This window comes from Manacus candei, unplaced genomic scaffold (genome assembly GCF_025592945.1).
Source record: "Manacus candei isolate 608988 ecotype Guabito, Panama unplaced genomic scaffold, ASM2559294v1 h1tg000033l, whole genome shotgun sequence".
Lineage (NCBI taxonomy): Eukaryota > Metazoa > Chordata > Aves > Passeriformes > Pipridae > Manacus > Manacus candei.
Window position 1 is genome coordinate 7798968 of NW_026138081.1, and position 19151 is coordinate 7818118.

The following is a 19151-nucleotide window of genomic DNA, read 5'->3' on the forward strand; positions in this document are numbered from 1 at the left end:
AAATGGTGATCTTGACTACTCTAGAGGCAACTATGGAGAAGAGGACACAAGAAAGTATATGGAAGAATAGGTTTGACATGGGGTTGTTTAGGCAGCAGACGTGAGCTGAAGAGAGAGACCTGGACTAAAGTGGTCAAAGACTCAGAGCTGGGCAAGCAAAAACACAGTAGAAGTCAACCATGGAGATTGGAGCAGGTGGTAAACCTCAGCCCAACCACCTTGGTTAGCAGAACATACTCCTTCAGTGGCTGGCATAGAGCATAAAAGTCTGACCTTCTCTTATCAGAGGTAGGAGAGTACCAGGAACGTGGTAGAGTTGCTTGCCCTGTACCTAAATGCATGTTATTTTCCCCTGTTAGGAGGAGGAGGAGGACAGTGAGCTTAGTCAGACATTGGACTCAGGACAGCTGTTATTGGTCAGAAAACATCTGTGAAATCTATGAGTAGTTCCTTGTCTGACTTCAGTTCTTGGTGTGAGAAGGGTGACAACCTGTTGTTCCTTCAAGATACTGTCTCTTCCCAAGGGTTGAGCCCTGTGGTGGATGTATGGGCTCCATCCCACTGGTAGGCTGTGTAGGTTTGCGTGTGACCCTCTGATATGAGGTTTTTTTAGTATGTGTCTTTTAAAGTTAGGAATCTGCACACAGCTCAGTATTGAGAGCTTGTCACTTGGTACATGGGAGAAAACTCAAGGATTTCCTGGCAAACTTTAATTTTCTCTGCTTTTAAAATTGATTAGGTTTTGTAAATTACATGCTATCATTTGTCCCTAGGGAAACTATCTTATTGCTTATTTTGTAGTATTTTTTATGTATGTCTCATGCTGTTACTTTGTTGGTATCTTTTCCAAATCCTGCTTTGAAGACAGATTGCAAGAACACAACTATTTTTGGGGAAAGTTTTGTACTTGAAGGTGAAGATTTTTTGCAGACAGGTATATTAAAAAAAGCAAAGAACAACAAACATATAACCCCCCCTAAACAAACAAAAACCAAAAAACCTCATTTGAATGAAAGAAATATCCTGACAAAGATCTGTCAAGCAGAAAGCAGGATGCTCTTGAAAAGCCTTAGACTTTTGGGAAAGATTTAGCTGTAGTGATATTAAGAATTGTTTGCTGTTTTGACATATGAAAGTCATACCTTTAACTTTTTTTCTGTGGAGCTCAATTAAGATTTTGTTTTTTATTAGGATGGTGTGAACCCTGATGTTGAAAAGCATACTACAGTTCTGGGATTGGGAACTGTACCAGTTAATTCCCTTCCTATTGGAGAAAAAGTTGATAGAAGCATTTCTTTGGGAGAGGTAATGTCAATATTTTGCATTTGTTTTAACATGCATGGGATAACTTTTTCCTCCAATGCCTTTAGGCATGTGGAAAGTTATGCTACATGTGATTCTCAGGAGTGCTGTTTTCTTGGATATGTAGAATGAAATAATGGGATTACTCAGTGAAGTTCTTCTAAAAATGTTTTCACAGTGGGGTCTTGCAAAGTAAGTATGAAGTTCATCACTTTCTAGAGCAAAAAAGTCTGTCAGTGTGAAAGAAAATTACGAGAGGAGGAGAAAAGCAAGACACTTGCAGAAGAAATAATTTCTTTCACGCTGCTCTCTGAGTATGTTTTTGCTTTCTGTGGAGACTATTGAAAATGTCTGAAATAGGTGCAAGGGAAAGGTGTTCCAGAGATGTCATTTTATGAGAGAGTACTGTTCTGGTTAATATCTGATGACTCTGTTGATGTCATAACCTCTGTTTAGTAGTTCCACCTGTATAATTGCTATCAGTTGTAAGATGTGTTTGCTCTTTTCACAGGGACAAAGTCTGGATATGAGTTTGAAAACTGAAGAGAGGTGAGTGGGAACCTCAAGTCCTTTAAAAATGAGGGAAGGGCCTTTATTCTGATAGTAAAGGAACTGAGTGACTCTCCTCAATTTTCTGGTGAGATCTCTCCACTGATCTTTTGGGATAGAATAAAAGAAAATATCTTTGATTATTTTTCTTCTTAAAGCTCTGACTCCTCAATTTCCAAATACTATCTAATGTACTGGTGTCAGTACTGCTGAGAGCTGTACAAATTTTGTGTTCCTAATACTTAAATGTAAAATAGCTGATGATGTAAATATTAAGTAGTTTTGTTAGGTACAGATACTTCCCAAAATATATTCAGTCCTGTACTGACAAATAGGAAGGGACACCTCTGTGTGTGAAGAGCCTGAACTATAAAATAGATGCAGGGGTCAAGAAAGGAGTAAAAAGGAAAGAATAACTGAAAACCAAGCAGTTGGCTAGTAAGTTGATAAGGTCATTTAATATACAGTCGTCTGAAGATTCTGCTCCCCTTTTATGAACTCATAGCAAGTTAATTGAACTGCAATTGCAGTTGCCCCCTTCTGCCTCTTAAGTTCAGAAATTTCTGTTTTAAAATTGCTTTTCCCCTCATTTCACCATTCATATCAATACAATGATGTCAGTTGCTCCTCATACAATCTTCTTCACCTACTGAGAATATTTTCTTCCTCTGTGAAATTCCTGAAGCTTAATTTGAATACCGTTTGATGCAAATTTTGAATTTAAACATTAAGGGAGAAATACAGTATGGAGAAGTTTCATTTTCAATTCCAAAAGCTGTCGTACAAAATAGCTGGTGTATATACTAAAATTTCATCTAATAGTTTGATCCAGTAATTCAGATTAGCACCCATATTTTGTGTTCACAAAAATTTCTTTTCGTGCAAATTACAAATCCTCCAAAATCTGGGTGTGTTTTTGCTTGACTTCTATTTCAGCACTTGGGATCTTGATATACGTCTGGGTTTCGACCTCTGTAAAGAGGAGAGAGAATTTTTGGACAAAAGGAAGAAAGTAGTTTCTGAGGCACTGAGAAAGAGCCTTCACTTAAAAGAATCCCCTCCGAAAGATGAGGTATTGAGCACGGTGCTATAGTGAGATTGATAAAATCCTTTATGCTTGGTTGATAATTAGAGGGTGTAAGAATCTTTGCTTATAACAGAAAACATGTTTTGCATTCACTGTGGTGTGAGATAGGTCCCTGGTATGTTTTAGTTTTGAAGTCTCAAATGTTGTTATATTTCTTAAATTTTGAGGGGGGTGTGTGTGTGTGTTTTGGAATGCAAAACATTGAAATTTCAGAATGTATGCACTTTCTTTTGTTGAACTCTTGTATCTTGGGTTTTAGACTTGGAACTGTGATGGGAAAGTCTGTCTCAGAATGTTTAAATTAAAGCTCAAACCACAGGAATAGCTTCCTAATTGCTTATTTGAGGACACTCTTATGTCTACATAGGCCATGGCCTGATGCCTTGCTTGGTGGTGTTTGGCTGCTGTTATAAGAATAGTTGCCTTTTTTGTGCTCATACATATATTGTATGAAAGTAAATGTGTGATAGTATACATAACAGTTTCAGTAAGTGACTGTCCCTAACTGACCCTGCTGTTTTATAGTAAACAATATATTTCAATTACAAAATAGGGAAAGGAGTTCTGCTTGAAATCAAACCTGAAATCACTTGAAAAGTAAATAGAAATATTGATTTTTGTATTTTTTATTTTTTTTTTTAATTTGAGTGAGACTTGAATGGGATTAGTCCTATAATTCATTGGCAATCAAAAGTCTGTGGTTGTGACTCCTGAGTTTGCTGTCTGCAGGTTCCAGTCATAGCAGTACTGGGGTCTGGAGGTGGGATGAGAGCACTGACATCGTTCTATGGCAGTCTTGCTGGACTTCAGCAGCTGGGCCTTTTGGATGCTGCAATGTATCTGAGTGGGATTTCTGGCTCTACTTGGTAAGCTGTATGCAGTGTTGGCTACAGAAACTTAGTGTTGATGCAAAATAAAAGCAAAATTGCATTTGTACCATCTGTAGTCAGACAGCCAAGTCTGATGTTTTATCAGTTTTCACCTGTAAGACTCCTGTAGAGTTTAAGGGATTCATTATCATGTCCAACCCATGCAGCTGCTGGTTAAATTTATGAATCTGCTGCTTGTGCAAGTCTGACAGTTGAATATTAGAATGTATTACATCAATAAAGCTGCTCAGAGCACTGACTTAAAAAACCCTCCTCCCTTCTCTACTCTTGCCAAGAAGATAACTGATGTGGTGCAAGTCACTGGAAACATGTCCACATGGGCCACTATGTCATCACCTTCCAAAATGGTGTAAGTGGCTGAAGAGAGGCACAGCACTGTTTTGCCTTTTGGTGGACTGGAGCAACATGCTGAAATGTTAGACATGGCTAGAATGTTTCAGTATCTCAGTTCTTGAAGTCTGTGATGAAGTCATCCCTTTTAAGTACACGTTTTTGTGAAATGATTTCACTGAGGAGTTGTGCAACCTGACAGTGTAACCCCCTCCCTTCTAGACCTTTGTGTGTTAAATTAACTCCTATGTACCTGGTTCTCTTCCACTGACCGTGTGATCTGGCTGGCCTCTTTTGACTCAGAGACACTTCCAAACAAATGTAGCCAATGGTCCAAACTAGTTTTTTCTTTAATCAGACCTGTGTTCTGATGAAGGCTGTGGCCTCTATTGCTGCATGAAGTAGCACCCTTGCTGTCAGCCAGTCTATCGTAGTTTTTATGGTCTGGAGTTAACTCAGGTTTATGAACTGGTTTATGTGTGCCTGCATATGATGCTTGGAACATCCTTGGAAGGCAAGTTATCAATTGGGATGAAGTTGTCCTGTAGGTGTCAGGGTGTCCAGCACATTTTAGAATTCAGAGAGCCTTTATTTGTGGACTCTATACTCTTCATGATATTTGGCTTTCAACCAGACTTCTCAAGTGCTGCAGCACTAATTCTAACTAGCTAAAAGTATTCTTTACACGAGGATCTTTGTTACTGATGACATTAATATAAGCATTTTCAGGTGTTTATCGACACTGTATCAAGACCCCAACTGGTCACAGAAAGACCTTCAAGATGCAATCAGAAGAGCTCAGGATGCTGTGTCCAGCAGCAAAGGAGGGGCATTTTCCCCAGAACGACTGAAATACTATTTCCAGGAGCTGAATGCAATGGAGAATAGTGGACGGAAAGTTTCCTTTACAGATTTGTGGGGCCTTATTGTGGAATTTTTCCTACAGCAGAAGGTAAAAGGGTTTATGTTTGGATGTGTACTGCTTTTTGTCTTCTGGGTGGGAGCTCTACATACCCACGTGTTTTGTTTCAAGAAACCAATTACTCTCCACCTTTGTGAGCTGTTCTGGCATGGACAGTGTTGTGCAATAAACATAGTATCTTCTTTATTCAAGAATTTTCAAGTCATACAGATCAGTGCTATAGAAAAAAAACTGTGTTTTCTTGGAATGACTGTTATTAAATTAATAGCTTTTATATCGGGCAGGTTAAACCTGAAAGAATGAGATTAGTTTTACAGAATGACATTACTGTGCAGTATTTTCTATGTAACTGAGACTGGAAATCAGAGGGATATTGAGTTCATTAATAACACTAGACATTCTAAGTATGCAACTGCAGAAATATTTTGGCCAAATCTAACCATGTGTCTCGACAGTGGGACGAAAAGGGACTTTGAATTAATAGTATTGTTAATCAGAAGTGCTAAGCAACAACTTCCAGTTATCAAAGTATAGAGTACAGAGCTTGCCTAAGTGTGCTTCTCCTTCCCTGCTTGTGACCAGGAAGACCCATCAAAGCTGTCTGATCAGCAAGAAGCAGTGAAATGGGCCCAGAACCCTTACCCTATCTATGCAGCTGTCAATGTGAGACCCAATATGAGCAGTGGTGACTTTGCAGGTATATAGAAATTTATTTTGTTTGCTAAAATCAATAAATTCCTTTCACCTATCCAGTTCCTTGGGTAGTGAGCAGCTGAGAACAGGAAATGTGGCTCAAGCAGCAGTTGGTAGTGCAAGAGGCAACAGGATACTGATTGGCAGAGTGTTATCATCCTGATAGCAAATGTCTTCATCATGGCTAAAATAGAGAAATGAGATTCAACATTGTTGACCACTCCACATGTTTTGCTAGAAACTGCCTGAAATTTTCAGGAGCTGAGAAGATTCTTGTAATACACGTCTGTGTCTGAATCAGAGAATTAGAGTCCTAAGTAATTAAGTGGCCACTTTCTTTTAAAGTCTCAGATAAATAAATAATTTTTGTAGGATTCATGTAAAATGATGGATTGACCACCTTGTAGTTTGCTTCATCAAAATTATGGATTTTAGAAGCTTGAGTTCTTACAGTAAAAAAATGGAAGGTCAGTCCTTCACTGAAACTTTAAACATGATGCAACAATTGGGGATAGATACAGGAGACACAGTCACAAATGTTTATGTCCATCTGTGTACCTCTAGGGGACTTTTGTTTATTTTATTCTGGAGGAGTTTGAATTAATTTGATGTCATACGAATTTGTGAATGAATTTAATTTGATCAAACCTGCCAGAGTTCAAGAAGCATTTGGGTAATGCTTTCAGACACATGCTGTGTTTTTTTGGATTGTTCTGTGCAGGGCCAGGAGTTGGACTTGATGATCTTTCTGGTTACCTTTCAACTATTTGTAGAAATCTTTCAGGCAGGAGGTGACTTTTTGATAGGCAGACAATGAAGACTGACACTGTGGGCCAATCGAGTTTTCAAGTTAGTACTGTAGTAGTTTCTGAGAGATGGTATGTAGTGTGAGGAAAAGCTGAGAAAAATGAAGTAGCTTCTGTTTGGGATGGAAAAGGGAGCCATCAAAATGGTTTAAAGTAAAAGTAAAATAGGCAGCTTGTTTCTCTAGTGGCAAACTCAGGATGGAGGAAGATGGGATGAAAGCCTGTACAAGAGTTTTTGTTAATAATAGATGATTTTTTTAATTAATAATAGATAGAGGCTTACTGAGAAGAGAGGCAGGGAAATCCATAGTGATCATGAAAAGTGGAGGGAAACTCCCTTCTGTCTCCCTTGTGTGAACAATACCAGATAAATATTTTTGCTTATGTTTCTTCTGAGATGAGTAAATATCCTGCTGACTTGTTCTTAGAATGGTGTGAGTTCACTCCCTATGAAGTTGGATTTCGCAAATATGGAGCTTTTGTCAGAACAGAGGACTTTGACAGTGAGTTCTTCATGGGACGACTTATCCAGAAACATCCAGAGCCCAGGATTTGTTTTCTACAAGGTATGATCTTATGGTAATGATTAAAATGAGGAGATGGAAAGGAACCATGCTGCTTTCAGGACTCATGGGCTTAAGTCCATGCCTTTTTGTCCCTTGCTAAAGAACTTGAAGTAAAAAATATCAAGTCTTTCTCCAGAGTTTTAGGTATTGGTTCATAATATTACAGTCTGATGTCCTGAGTCTGCAAGATGACTCTATTATGAGCTGCCTGTCAAAATGTCTGCTGTAGGTCTTCCTCTACTGTCTTTTTGGTGTTTTTCTCTAGGAAAAATTTCCGTGTTATATTTTTAAATCAGAATTTGTTACATGATTAACTCAAACATCACCTGTTAGAATAGTAGGGATCAAGTGACAGCCTTCTCCCATGACAAATGGCAACGGAATTATAGACCTTTTGGTTACACTGTGTAAAGCCTTTTGAGTACTAAATTCTTCCACATGTCTCCTGCAGGAATGTGGGGCAGTGCTTTTGCGGCAAGCTTGGATGACATCTGCCTGAAGGTGGTTGGTATAGGACTGAGCTTTCTAGATTCTTTCAAAGATGTTATAAAAGTTGTAGGTAAGAGCATACATGAAAACAACTGGATTTTTCAAAAGATTGCTGGTTTTGGAGTAATCGCAATAATATGACTCAAAAATGTGCTGTGTGTAGTTTTCAAGAGTTAGCATTAAGGATGGATTTAGGCAGATCTCTCTTTTACCGTGTGTTATTCCCTTTGTTCACACATAAAGTGAAGAGAGGAATTACATTTTCTTTAATACACTTTCCTTTCCTTCTTTTTAAAAAAATTTGTATCTGACTGACTATAAATTTGGATGAGTTCTGGGAACTGTCTTAAACACATATTGCAGTGCAGGAGTTGTAATTGTGAGAAGAGGAAGAATAGAAGCTGGACTGCTAAGCAGGAGGTGGAAAAAAGGCTTTCAGTTTCTCCCTTGTCCTGCTTTTTGTAATTTTTGATAAGCTGTTTGTATATTTATGCACTGATCTCCATTTATACATTGCCCCCCTAGCAGTGAAAAGGAAGTGTTTTAAAGGCTGAAAGTTATTCCTGTGCATAGTTATAGCCTTATAGTAACTAGTGGAAGAAGAGATTTTTTCTTCTCTGCCTTTGCAGCCCTAGTTGGCCCCCCACCCCACCCTTTTTGTTGTTGTGTAACTGTAAATGCTACTGTGTGTGCTTGACTGATGTTGTCTTATGTGACAGAAATTGTTGTCACTTGGTAACAAGGGTTTCTTTGTGTTTGTTTGAAATTAATATGGGCAATGATTTATGAGTAATGCTATATCCATTAAACAGTGCATGTAAATCATCCAACTGTGGCATATGCAGCTCATTTACATTTCATTACAGTACTCTTATTGGAGGAGAAATTCAGCCCTAGGACAGCTGGTTAAATATTCTAGAAACAGGTCTGATTGAAATATTGGAGCTGGGCAAGCATTTTGTTTGTGTTCTGCATCGTTCTGTGACTTCTGCAGATGACTGCCGAAGATTCCATTTCCGAGACCCAGCACGACTGAAGACTCGCTTGGTTATACCTGGGGGCCCCTTGCTACAGATTTTTCAGGATTTCTTCAAGTCCCGGGTCACATGTGGAGAAACCTTCAACTTCATGAAGGGATTGTATCTTCATAAAGATTATGTTAACATCAAGAAATTTGTGACTTGGAGAGGTAAATGAGTCTGTTTGTGTCTGGGATATTAAATAATATGTTAATACTTTGTCAGTATCACAGAACATAAGTGAGCTTGACTTTGCTCTGCTGAAGTCAGGAAGTATACCCTTTCTTACCCTGTAGCAAAAAATTTGATCCACTGTGTTTGTTCTGTCATATAAGACTTCACAGGTCAATCTCAGATAAAGGTGCATGTTGGAATGTCTTTTTTCTTCTTATAACACTAGCATAAACTTTGTTTGTTGCTTTTACTGAGAGATGTGTAATGAACCAATATAGTTACTTGCGTTACTTGGAGTATCTTACAGGTACTCATCTGGATGCATTTCCCAACCAGCTGACCCCCATGGAAGAGAGCTTATATTTAGTGGATGGTGGCTTTTCTATCAACTCTCCCTTTCCTTTGGTACTTCAGCCAGAGAGGGATGTGGATGTTATCTTGTCATTCAATTTTTCCTGGGAAGCTCCGTTTGAGGTGAGAGATGTAGCAGAACATCATTACATGAACATAAAAGCACAGAACAATATTCAAAATGACAGCAGATCAGTTGATGTTCAATACACACTCTAACAAATAAATTAAAATAAATCCTTATGTATTTCATGGAATCATAGAATAACCTGGGTTAGAAGGGACCTTAAAGATCATCTGGCTCCAGCCCCTTTGCCACGGGCAAGGACATCTTCCACTGGACCAGGCTGCTTAAAGCCCCATCCAGCCTGGTCTTGAACACCTCCAGGGATGATGAGTCCACAACCTTTCTGGGCAACCTGTTCCAGTACCTCACCACCCTCTGAGTAAAGAATTTCTTCCTAATATCTAAACCTACACCCTTTCAGTTTAAAGCCATTCCCCCTTGTCCTATCATTACATACCTTTATGAAAAGTCCCTCTCCAGCCTTCTTGTAAGCCCCCTTTTGTACTGGAAGGTGCTGTAAGGTCTTCTCAGAGCCTTCTCTTCTCCAGGCTGAACAGTCCCAACTCTCTCAGCCTGTCTTCATAGGAAAAGACATTTCAAGCATTATTTTTCTCTGCTTTTTCCTATGAAGGTCACGAAGAGATAGAAAGTTGACAACTATAATAAGATTCAAAAATTTTCAGAAGCCTAAGTAGATTGTTACGTAAAATAAGAGAGTTTGTTTGGCTCATAAGATCCTTGTTACTTTGATATACACTTCTAAAGGAAAAGTGGTTATTGGTGATTTTCTTCATGCAAACAAGTTATTTTATGTATATAAAAGTGTTCATTTTTAAGTGCAGAAAAGTCAAGGTGAATAGATTTAGATACATAAAAAATTTCAGCTGCAACCTGTTGATGTTTGCTAGCAGTTCTCAATTCTGCTCTTCATTCTTCTATATCACCAGCCAGAGAAATTGTTTCTGCTGATTTGAAGCTGAGGTTCTGTCACATTTCCCCCCCCCTTTTTTTTTTTTAGTTGAAATCTCTTTCCCTTTGAGAATTGTAGTTAGATGATCTTAGAGGTGTAGCTGGTATTCTGTTGCAATTATTTTTTTATTCTTTAACAACAGGTTTTAGAGCTGACTCAGAAATATTGTGAGGAGCGTGACATTCCTTTTCCAAAAATCAAATTTAGTGAGGAAGATGAAAAGAAGCCAAAGGAGTGTTACATGTTTGTGGATGATAATAATCCAAAGGCTCCAATTGTAGTCCATTTCCCATTAGTGAATGACACTTTCCAGAAATACAAGGCTCCAGGTAAAGGAACTATATCTTAAAGAGCTCTTGTAACAATCCTTTTGGGTGTGTTGATGGGGAAAATTCAGTGTTCCCCTTTTCATTCATCTTAGTATTACCCTGTAATTATTAAATTGTTACTTACCTTTAAGGCAGAAAGAATTTCCACTAGTTTTTTGGAAGGGAGAGTAGGAGAAGAGGCTGACAAAAAAATAAAATCTAAGGGCTGAAAGAATCAAAATTAGGCTAAATTTTTACTTCTTTCTGAACCTTTCTGCCCTTATACTTGATTCTGTTACTTCTAGTTACTCTGAATATATAGGAAAGAACTAATAATCAGATTGTATAAGGAGTTCATTTGTTTACTGAATAAGAATAAACCGCTAAGCAGCAAGGTATTGGGGACCAATCTGTATGTCAGATCATGTAACTTGTGTTAAGTGGCCTGTGCCCCTGTAGTGTGAGATCAAGTGATAAATGATTCTTTCTTCATTTAATGTGATTCATATAGGCTGTAAAGTCTATCAGGCAAGAGTGCTGGGAAACATGGAGCTATTTACCTTTTAAAGGAGACAGGCAAAAATCAATGTCCTTTTTCTCATATGAGGGAGAAAACAGCATCCTGAAGAAAACTGTTGGAATACATAGAAAAGAACATGCAGGACTGGTGCAGGCAAGGGGGATGTAAGGCACACTGTTAATGCTGTCTATATTAATACTGTAATGATTGCCAGGCCCTGACTGCATTTCCTCATCAAGATGAAGAGTTTCAAAGTGTTAGGCTTGAATGTGACTTGAGACTTTCATTTCTCTAAGAGCAACAAGCAAAGTGTTATTAGCAAACTACTTTAATGTTCACCTTTCGAAATGGTATTTAAATTTAAGTGGCAGGGTGCTAAAAAAATGAATTACCATATTTTGAGGAGTTTATACTAACGTCCTAAGGGCAGTTGAACTCATGATGTGTCTTTTATTTTAGTGCAGAACAGTACTTCCAGGAAGAATTGAGCTTTATATTTCCTATTTTAAGCATGATTGTAGATGAACTAAACAATTTATCACAATGGAAATGTATTTTAGTACTGTATTTTGGAACCTAGTGGAAAGAGGCTCCAAATAATAGCACTTTACCTTCAGCTTCCAGATATTTTGGAAGGAACTGAAGTCTCTACAGAGGAGCTTTGGGGAAAAAGTTAAGGGTCAATAGAATTATCTGTGATATACTCCTAATGGAATTGAACTAAAAGGAGTCTTCCATGGCTGGGGGGTTTTTTGTGATTTTTTTTTTTTCTTTCTTGTTGCAGGAGTTGAACGTGAGTCAGAAGAAGAGAAATCCTTTGGTGACTTCATCATTGAGTCAAAGGATTCTCCTTACCGTACACTAAATTTCACCTTTGAACCATATGATTTCAGCAGGTTAGTGGAAGTGAATCGCTACAATGTTCTGAACAGCAAGGACACTCTCTTCAAAACCCTAAACTTGGCTCTGCAAAGGAGGAAGTTGAAGAAGGTCATCAATAAGTCCAATACATGATCAGCTTCCAGAGCTGCGCTCTGATGAAAACTCAAGGGATGTACCGTACAACATGGATGTTGCTTCCTTGTGTGGGGAAGAGTAAGGAATCATCTAGCCCAGTATCTCAATTTACAGTGGCTGATGCCAGATGATTAGGGAGGTCTATTCAAACAGTTCCAGCATCTGGAGAATAATCTTCCAAACTCCACTAAGCGATGCACCTCTTTTTGTCAAAGGTGTGTTAGTGTTTGGGGAAACACTGATTTCTTCTGTACTTTTATCTCTCCTGCTTTTTGAATCTCCCTTCTTGAACTTTTACAATTTACATCATCTTGCAGGTAATTCCACAGATACACACACACTGAGAGAGATGTGTCCTTTTGCTTTCAACTTGTTACTGGATGATGCCTGCATACTTTCAAGACTGAACAGTGATTACTTGCTTTCTATTTTTGCCATTCACGATTTCAAAGATCTTTGTGATATTTCCTCCCTACCCTTCTCAGGGATTTTAATGACTTTTAGTCTACCAGAACTTCAATATCGAGTACCTTAATTTCATAGACAATTTGTTTTTGAGGAAATAAATATTCACTTTTTTATGTTTAACAATTAAAAACACACTGTGGGATTGTGTTGCTTCTTCCTACAGTTTGATCATCATGAGATGATGAAAGTGTGATGAAAGTACCATGAGTCTCATCTTTCTCTTTGTGTATAAGAGGAAGGAAGGCTCCTTTCAAGGTTTCGAATTAGATATTTTCTGCCTTACACTTCAGTGTGCAGTTCAACCAGACCTTTGTTGGAGGAATTTGCGTGTCTATATATTTCAGAAACATCAACAGTCAAAGTAACCACGCCTTACAAATGTGAATGAATAAAACAATGTGCTGCAGTGCTGTGGGATGGAATTCACCTCACTTTGCATAAAGCTCAGAGAAAAGGACTGAATTATGCAGTTGGAAAATATATGGTACAAAAATATGTAATACAAAACAATGACAAACAAGCATTGTTTACTTTTGTGGCTTTTACACTGAGTTGAATGTACTGATTCTGTATTTGAAAACCGGAGACAGGAAATTCGTCTTATGAAAGAATGTAAAGGCTTATAGATGAGGATGATTCTTGATACATTTTTTATTGTGTTTCACTTTTAATAAATATTAGTTTTTCTCACATGCTTTTTACAGTCTTTCTTATAAACACTTGTCTTGATATATTTTTCCTCATTTCAATAAAAAGTAAGCAAGGAAGTCAATGTAATACTATATTGCATAATTTCTTTTATTGCATCGGGATACTTGACAGTGGGATAACAAGTTACTGAGTCCATGTCAGGCTGGTGTTGCACAGCAGTAGAAAGTAATCTTTTCATTGTGAGACTTCTCTCTGAGGAAGCATGGCTCAAAATTTATTTTTTAGATCTATTTCAAATTGTGCCTTCATCTGGGTGATCAAACTTTCTTGATATCTGGAAGGATGTATCCTTTATGTTCTTAGCACTTATTTACTTAAGCTGGAATAAGAGAAACAGCAACTTAATGTTATAATTTTCCTTTATAGTTGGTGCTGCATGACTACCCACTCTGTAGGAGTTCTTACTTATTTTACTTTGCTGAGTTGAACTGCATAGTTTGATTTATTTCTACGTTTTTGTTTTCGAGGTTCTTTCCTAATTGGAGATGATTGGATACTGTGGAGATATACTATTTAGGTGCTACCTAATAGACGGGAAGGTAAAATGTTTTTCTCCAAAATTTCTACTGAAAATGTACATGTACAATGGAGTTATGTAAGGCACAGCTTCTCTGTAAGGTTTTCCACAGTGGCAGAGCTTCTTTATTGGAACCAGATATGGGGTCATAATAGTTAATTTTAATTTCCTAAACTTATGTTTAAGTAGCCACCTCATTTGAAACTCCATGTTGTGGCAGGGGAGTTATCTCCAAGTCTGTGCATTTACTGTATGGCATATGTTCTTCAGTCTTGTTAAGATGCATCTTGTCTTGTAGGAGGAATGTGTCTTTTCTCATTGCATTTAATTCAAGCCTAGTTATTAAGGAGAGATCAGCCTGGTATCCCAAGTCAAAGGAACATTCAGAAGAAATGGGAAGCAGGTAAGTTTGGAGTTGGTTTGTTTGCTGTTTGGTTTTTTGGGGAGTTTTTTTTTTTGGTGTTTTTATCCTGGGTACCAGGGTAAGAGCTCTCTCACAAAGGACTGCCAATTGGGAAAGGAACCCTGATAATGGGAGGAATGAGTCAGCTTTTTTTATCTGAGGAAGAGCTCACATGGGTGCTTAAGTCTTGCTCTTGCCATACTTTTACAGGAGTAGGTATGCATGCAGGCTGCATGTTAACCTGGAAACAAGATGTATACAAAAATAGCCTGCAGACTAACCTATCTTTCTCATATCCTAACTTTATTTCAAGTGTGGTGTCCTGCAGGACATGAACTGCTTTGGAACACTATGAAGTTTTACTTGCCAAATTTTTTTCTTTTACCAGGATGTACAAAATGAAGTGGTGCCCTTGAGGTAGTCTTTACTACGTTGTGGTTGTGGCTTTTGGTTTTAGACAGAAAACATTTATCATGAGGATCTGGGAAATGTTTTGTGGCTTTGTTTTGTGGTAGTTTAGGGAAAGGGAAGTTCATATCACTTTTCTTGATTATTCTGTCACCGTCTGATTAATTACCTGGTGGATTTAATACAACCCTTTCAGTCTTTTTTATGTATCATGCAAGGTCCATTGAAACACTTTTTGGGAATTTCATCTTTCATAAAAAACTTATCATAGAAGATTTCTATATTCCACAATTAAATGAGGTAATATGTACACAGGCACATACTTTGGAAGATTGTTGGATAATGGAGGAAGAAAACCCCACAACAAATATTTTGTTGATTGGTGTTCTTGGTGTTGAGGAATACATTTAGTGCCAGTAGCTCAGTGTGCAGCAGCAGTAGAGCTGTAGGTTGTGCTCTGGGGGCAGGAAGCCCTAGACAAGAGGCTGTGACCTGGCACCAACCCTTTGCACAAAAAAAGGCACAGGGACCTGTGGCCCAGCCAGGTGACTGAACACGCAGAGACAGCAGGAACCAAGGGCTCAGCAGGAAGAACTGAAACTTTCATGCACTTAGATTGGGAGGGTATAAAAAAGCCCAGGGGGTCCTTTGTTTGGGGTCCCTCCTCAGAGGCACCAGCTCTGATTGTTTCTATGTTACTGCACCGTGAATAAATTGCTTTATGGAACGACACATCTGAGACTCTGCTAAGGGAAACCTGGTTTTGAACTGGTAAGGAAATCTGATTGCATTGAGTGTGGGTTTTGCAGGGAGTCAGGCAGGGCAGCCTTTGGCTCACTGGAGCTGCTCATTGTGAAGGGGCTTCAATCCCAGCAGTTAAAATCTCTGGTGGTGTGTGTCACTGAAAATCATCAGGAAGAAATGAAACCCTCCAATACTATCTTTTAAGTGACAGTGAGCCAGGCTTTACTTTATTCTGACCAGAGATATGTAGCAAATTATTCTAGCTACATATGTCCCTTTCAAGACTTTTCATGTATTTATACATTTAGCAAACAAAGAAATTTACGTTCATTGGTTCTAAGTTACACAATTCTCTTCATTAATTAATATTCTATCTTTTATTGGCTATTGATCTCTCACCATTAATGCTAATTTGGTCCATGTGATTTGGTCCTCTTGTAATTCTTCCTCAGACATACATTCTCCAACTCTCAGGCTGTAATGTCGTTGTTAATCTCTGTACCTTCTGATTACTCTTCCATGTCTTTGAGAGACCATAAATTTAAGATCCCAGATGTCTAATCTTCAGCTCCCTTGGGCTTTGTTTATTGAAGCTTATCAGAGCTAGTCCAGAGGAACTCAAAAGTTCAGTGGTTTAAAGATCAAGCTGACAAGAGTCTGTGAAAAGAAACTTAGCCACCTGCTACCATTAATTAAAAAAAAATTAGAAAAGTTTTATAATTTCTAACACAAGTGTGACTGCCAGAATGGCTCCTGGATTGTTGGACAGGAACGTTTCCTTAAGATTGGTGAAGAGAACTTGGACCATTTAAGCAACCATATCTTCAGATAATCCTGTTGAAATAATTTAAAATATTTTGTATTCAGCTCTCTAGAGTGTGCCGAGTCTTGGAACTACTGTTCTCCCAAGTGTGCTATCTGGGCTCTGATTTCATTTTGTCTTATCTCTCCCCTTCTCTATGTCTCAGACTGTCCAAAAGAACAAATTTTGCGTGTAGCACTTGAGGACCATATATGACTGAAGTAGGTGCAGCAATGCAAATGCTGAATAGTATTAAAAATTTAACTGATTTATTTTAATTCATATGGTAATACTGTTGTAGAAATGGGCACAAGTTTCTGATCCTGACTGTTCCATCTTCTATGAGTAGCTGTTCACTTACCTATCTTTTGTATATTTTCTTCCTTTTCTTTCAAATATGTTGCTCAAGATCCCTGTCTAAACAACACTGGAGTAAAAATCCAAGTCCTACAACTTTCAGTGAACCTGGATGATTGCATCTAGTTCCCAATACATATTGAGTCCAGGTGTAAGGTGGTTGTCCTTGCCCTGAGCTATTATGGATAGTCCAGGCCCTGACTGATTCTTCTTGTTGTTGGCTTTGGGCTCTCAGAAGCCTCAGGGCATCAAGGGACTCCTAACAGGAAACCAAACAAATTCAGTGCTCTGAAACTTGTCTGAATTACTACACTTGCTGCTACTCACTCCATGGGTTCTAAGTCCAGCTGAGCAGGCTGGACTAGTGCAGACAAGATGTGAGACATGCATGGCTTATGTTTGCAGACAAAAGGTAACTGTGAGTGGGACAGAGTCAGCAGTCAGAGCAGCAAGTGGAGACAAGAGATTTGCACCATCATACAGTTCTCAAAGGGTTGCTGTCTGCACTCTGGGAATCAACTGAATATGTCAAAGGAAGTGGAGAAACTGAATTCTAAGTAACAGCAACTTTTTTTTTACAGCAGTTTTGTATGTCCTGTGGCAGGATAACTTTGTTTATTCTAGTTCTTCATAAATGTTCAAAGTGAATGATCTGTGTGATAACCATTTAAATGTGCCCGGATTTAAACACTGAAGTAGCTTAACTTATATGGAAGAAGTAACAGCTCTTCAGGATTGCTTTATCCTCTATTCCAGGTAAAAGACATTTTTGTAGTCTGCCATAAAGCAATAAATTTCTGAACTATGGAGAACAAGGAAAGAACAAGGAAATCTCTCTATCTACATATCTATAAAACCATAAAAACCTAGTAAAATATGGCATGACATTAGTACTTAAAGAAAGCTGGAATACTAAACTACTTCTTATTTTGTAGGAAACCACGTGTGATGATATGCAGAAAAATAAGGTTTGACAGCCATTCCCAGGGTAATGAATTTCCAAAGGGTAAGGGAGGAACAAAGGCATGATCCAGTTGAAAACATCATGGGTTAGTATACATAATTCGTAGAATTTCTTCATACAGTCCTTAAACATGTAAAAAATAGATTGATTACACAGAGCTGTCTTTGAAAAATAGAGACAACCAGGTTGAGAGGCTTGTGGGCAAAAACTGGAGGATGAGCCAAGAAAGGAAACCTCATGGTATTTACTACAGGCTACCTGATCAAGGGGAGGATGAACAGGATAATACCAATTACTTCCTAAAGAATCTTAAAAAGGTGGAAAACACACTTGCACTGAGAAATTCAAAGTGACAAAGTTATCAAGGTCAAGAAGTTTGGTTTTTTACTATGATAGTAAGAGTTGGAAGTTGTGCCAGTGAATTCAATTGACTCACACTCAAATCACTATGATCTTGCTGCAATTGTCCCTACAGCAGAATCATTTATAAAAGGGTTTATGAAAACCTTTTGGTTTTAATTTGAACTAAGTGAATTAAGCAGCTACTTCATTCTCTGATCTGATCAACTATGATTACCCTAGAAAAAAAGCATATTGCGTGCACCTGCAAGACCACCTACTCAGATCAACAAATATTACAGATAATGCAGTCTTCCTTCTGTGAAGTTGCTAGATTGTCATGGACAGGGACCATTTTGCATTCACATTAATGATAATATTAATAATTTCTTTTCCTCCACAGATGATGACGAAGTTATGTTCTAAGTAGCTGATAAGCTTCTCTAGCTGAAGCCTCTTTTCAGCAATAGTGCTTAGCAACTAAGATTTTGTAATTAATTTCACTTGTTGTTGATGATATTGTATAAGGAAACAACTCTTATGTTTTTTAATAATAAATTCTGTCGTGGATTTTTTAAGCCTGAGGTAGTGAAGAAAAAATATAAAATGGCTAATGGGATATCATACTCTATTAAGAAAACGATGACTTCTTAGGAAAAGATCTGCTTTTTTTGTCTTCCCTTCCAGTGTCAAAGGCAAACTGGTTTGTGGCAGCAAATCTTCTGACAGCATATCCAGTCACTTCCCAAACATAGGTCGTATTGTATCTGCAGTGATTCCAAGTGGAATGAAACTTAAAATGCAAGCATCATGATGCTGTGGAGGTAAAATGTGTGCTTCTCTATTAGGTTGCTCAGGGCAGCACTGGAGAAATAGCAGATCCAGGGTGAAAGAGGGAGCAGCATCTTGTGACAGGAGTAGCAGAGAGGGAAAACCGCTGGTGGCCTGCTGTTGTGCGTGTTTAAGCTAGCTCTGTGAAACAGAACTGTAAAGGTCTCTGTGACCTGGAAAAACCATTGCCTGAGAAAATACTGGAGCAGGGGAAAAAAGGTGTGATATTGTCTTAAGGGTGCTGTATTTTGGAATACGGTTGAAGAAATTTTTGCATTTCTCCAAGGAATTTATTTAGAGCCAAGCAATGTTGTTACATTGCCCAGCACTGTAAAGAAGTACACTTCGAAGTCTTTACAGTATTATCAACTCCAGTAGATGAAAAATATTTCTGGAATCACACCTAAAAATCTTAAACTGGGATGGAAGTGTTGCTAACTCTATTGCTTTTGATGTGGCAAATACTGCAGCAGGCTCAACTTTTAATCACACATTTGTGTTCAGTTGCCAGGTGAGACACTTTAATCAACACCTTAAAAGGGAAAAA

General features: G+C 38.2%; 1 protein-coding gene across 7 annotated transcripts in view; it reads left to right on the top strand.

The window, feature by feature from the left end:
* PLA2G4F (phospholipase A2 group IVF) overlaps positions 1-14133 on the top strand; it is a 29956-nt gene extending 15823 nt beyond the window's left edge. For 2 of the 7 annotated variants that reach the window (XM_051791845.1, XM_051791848.1), the window contains 12 exons: positions 1192-1305; positions 1814-1851; positions 2788-2923; positions 3668-3804; positions 4879-5110; positions 5663-5777; positions 7008-7145; positions 7597-7704; positions 8629-8823; positions 9135-9301; positions 10358-10544; positions 11828-13218. In XM_051791845.1, coding sequence (XP_051647805.1) covers positions 1192-1305; positions 1814-1851; positions 2788-2923; positions 3668-3804; positions 4879-5110; positions 5663-5777; positions 7008-7145; positions 7597-7704; positions 8629-8823; positions 9135-9301; positions 10358-10544; positions 11828-12057 — 1797 coding nt within the window. In that variant the 3' untranslated portion in view covers positions 12058-13218. Of the gene's footprint in view, positions 1-1191; positions 1306-1813; positions 1852-2787; positions 2924-3667; positions 3805-4878; positions 5111-5662; positions 5778-7007; positions 7146-7596; positions 7705-8628; positions 8824-9124; positions 9302-10357; positions 10545-11827; positions 13219-13706; positions 13779-14054 lie in introns of those variants that run through there. The other 5 variants (XR_007905210.1, XR_007905209.1, XM_051791847.1 and 2 more) reach the window with 5 other exon arrangements.
* Positions 14134-19151: the final 5018 nt, after the last annotated feature.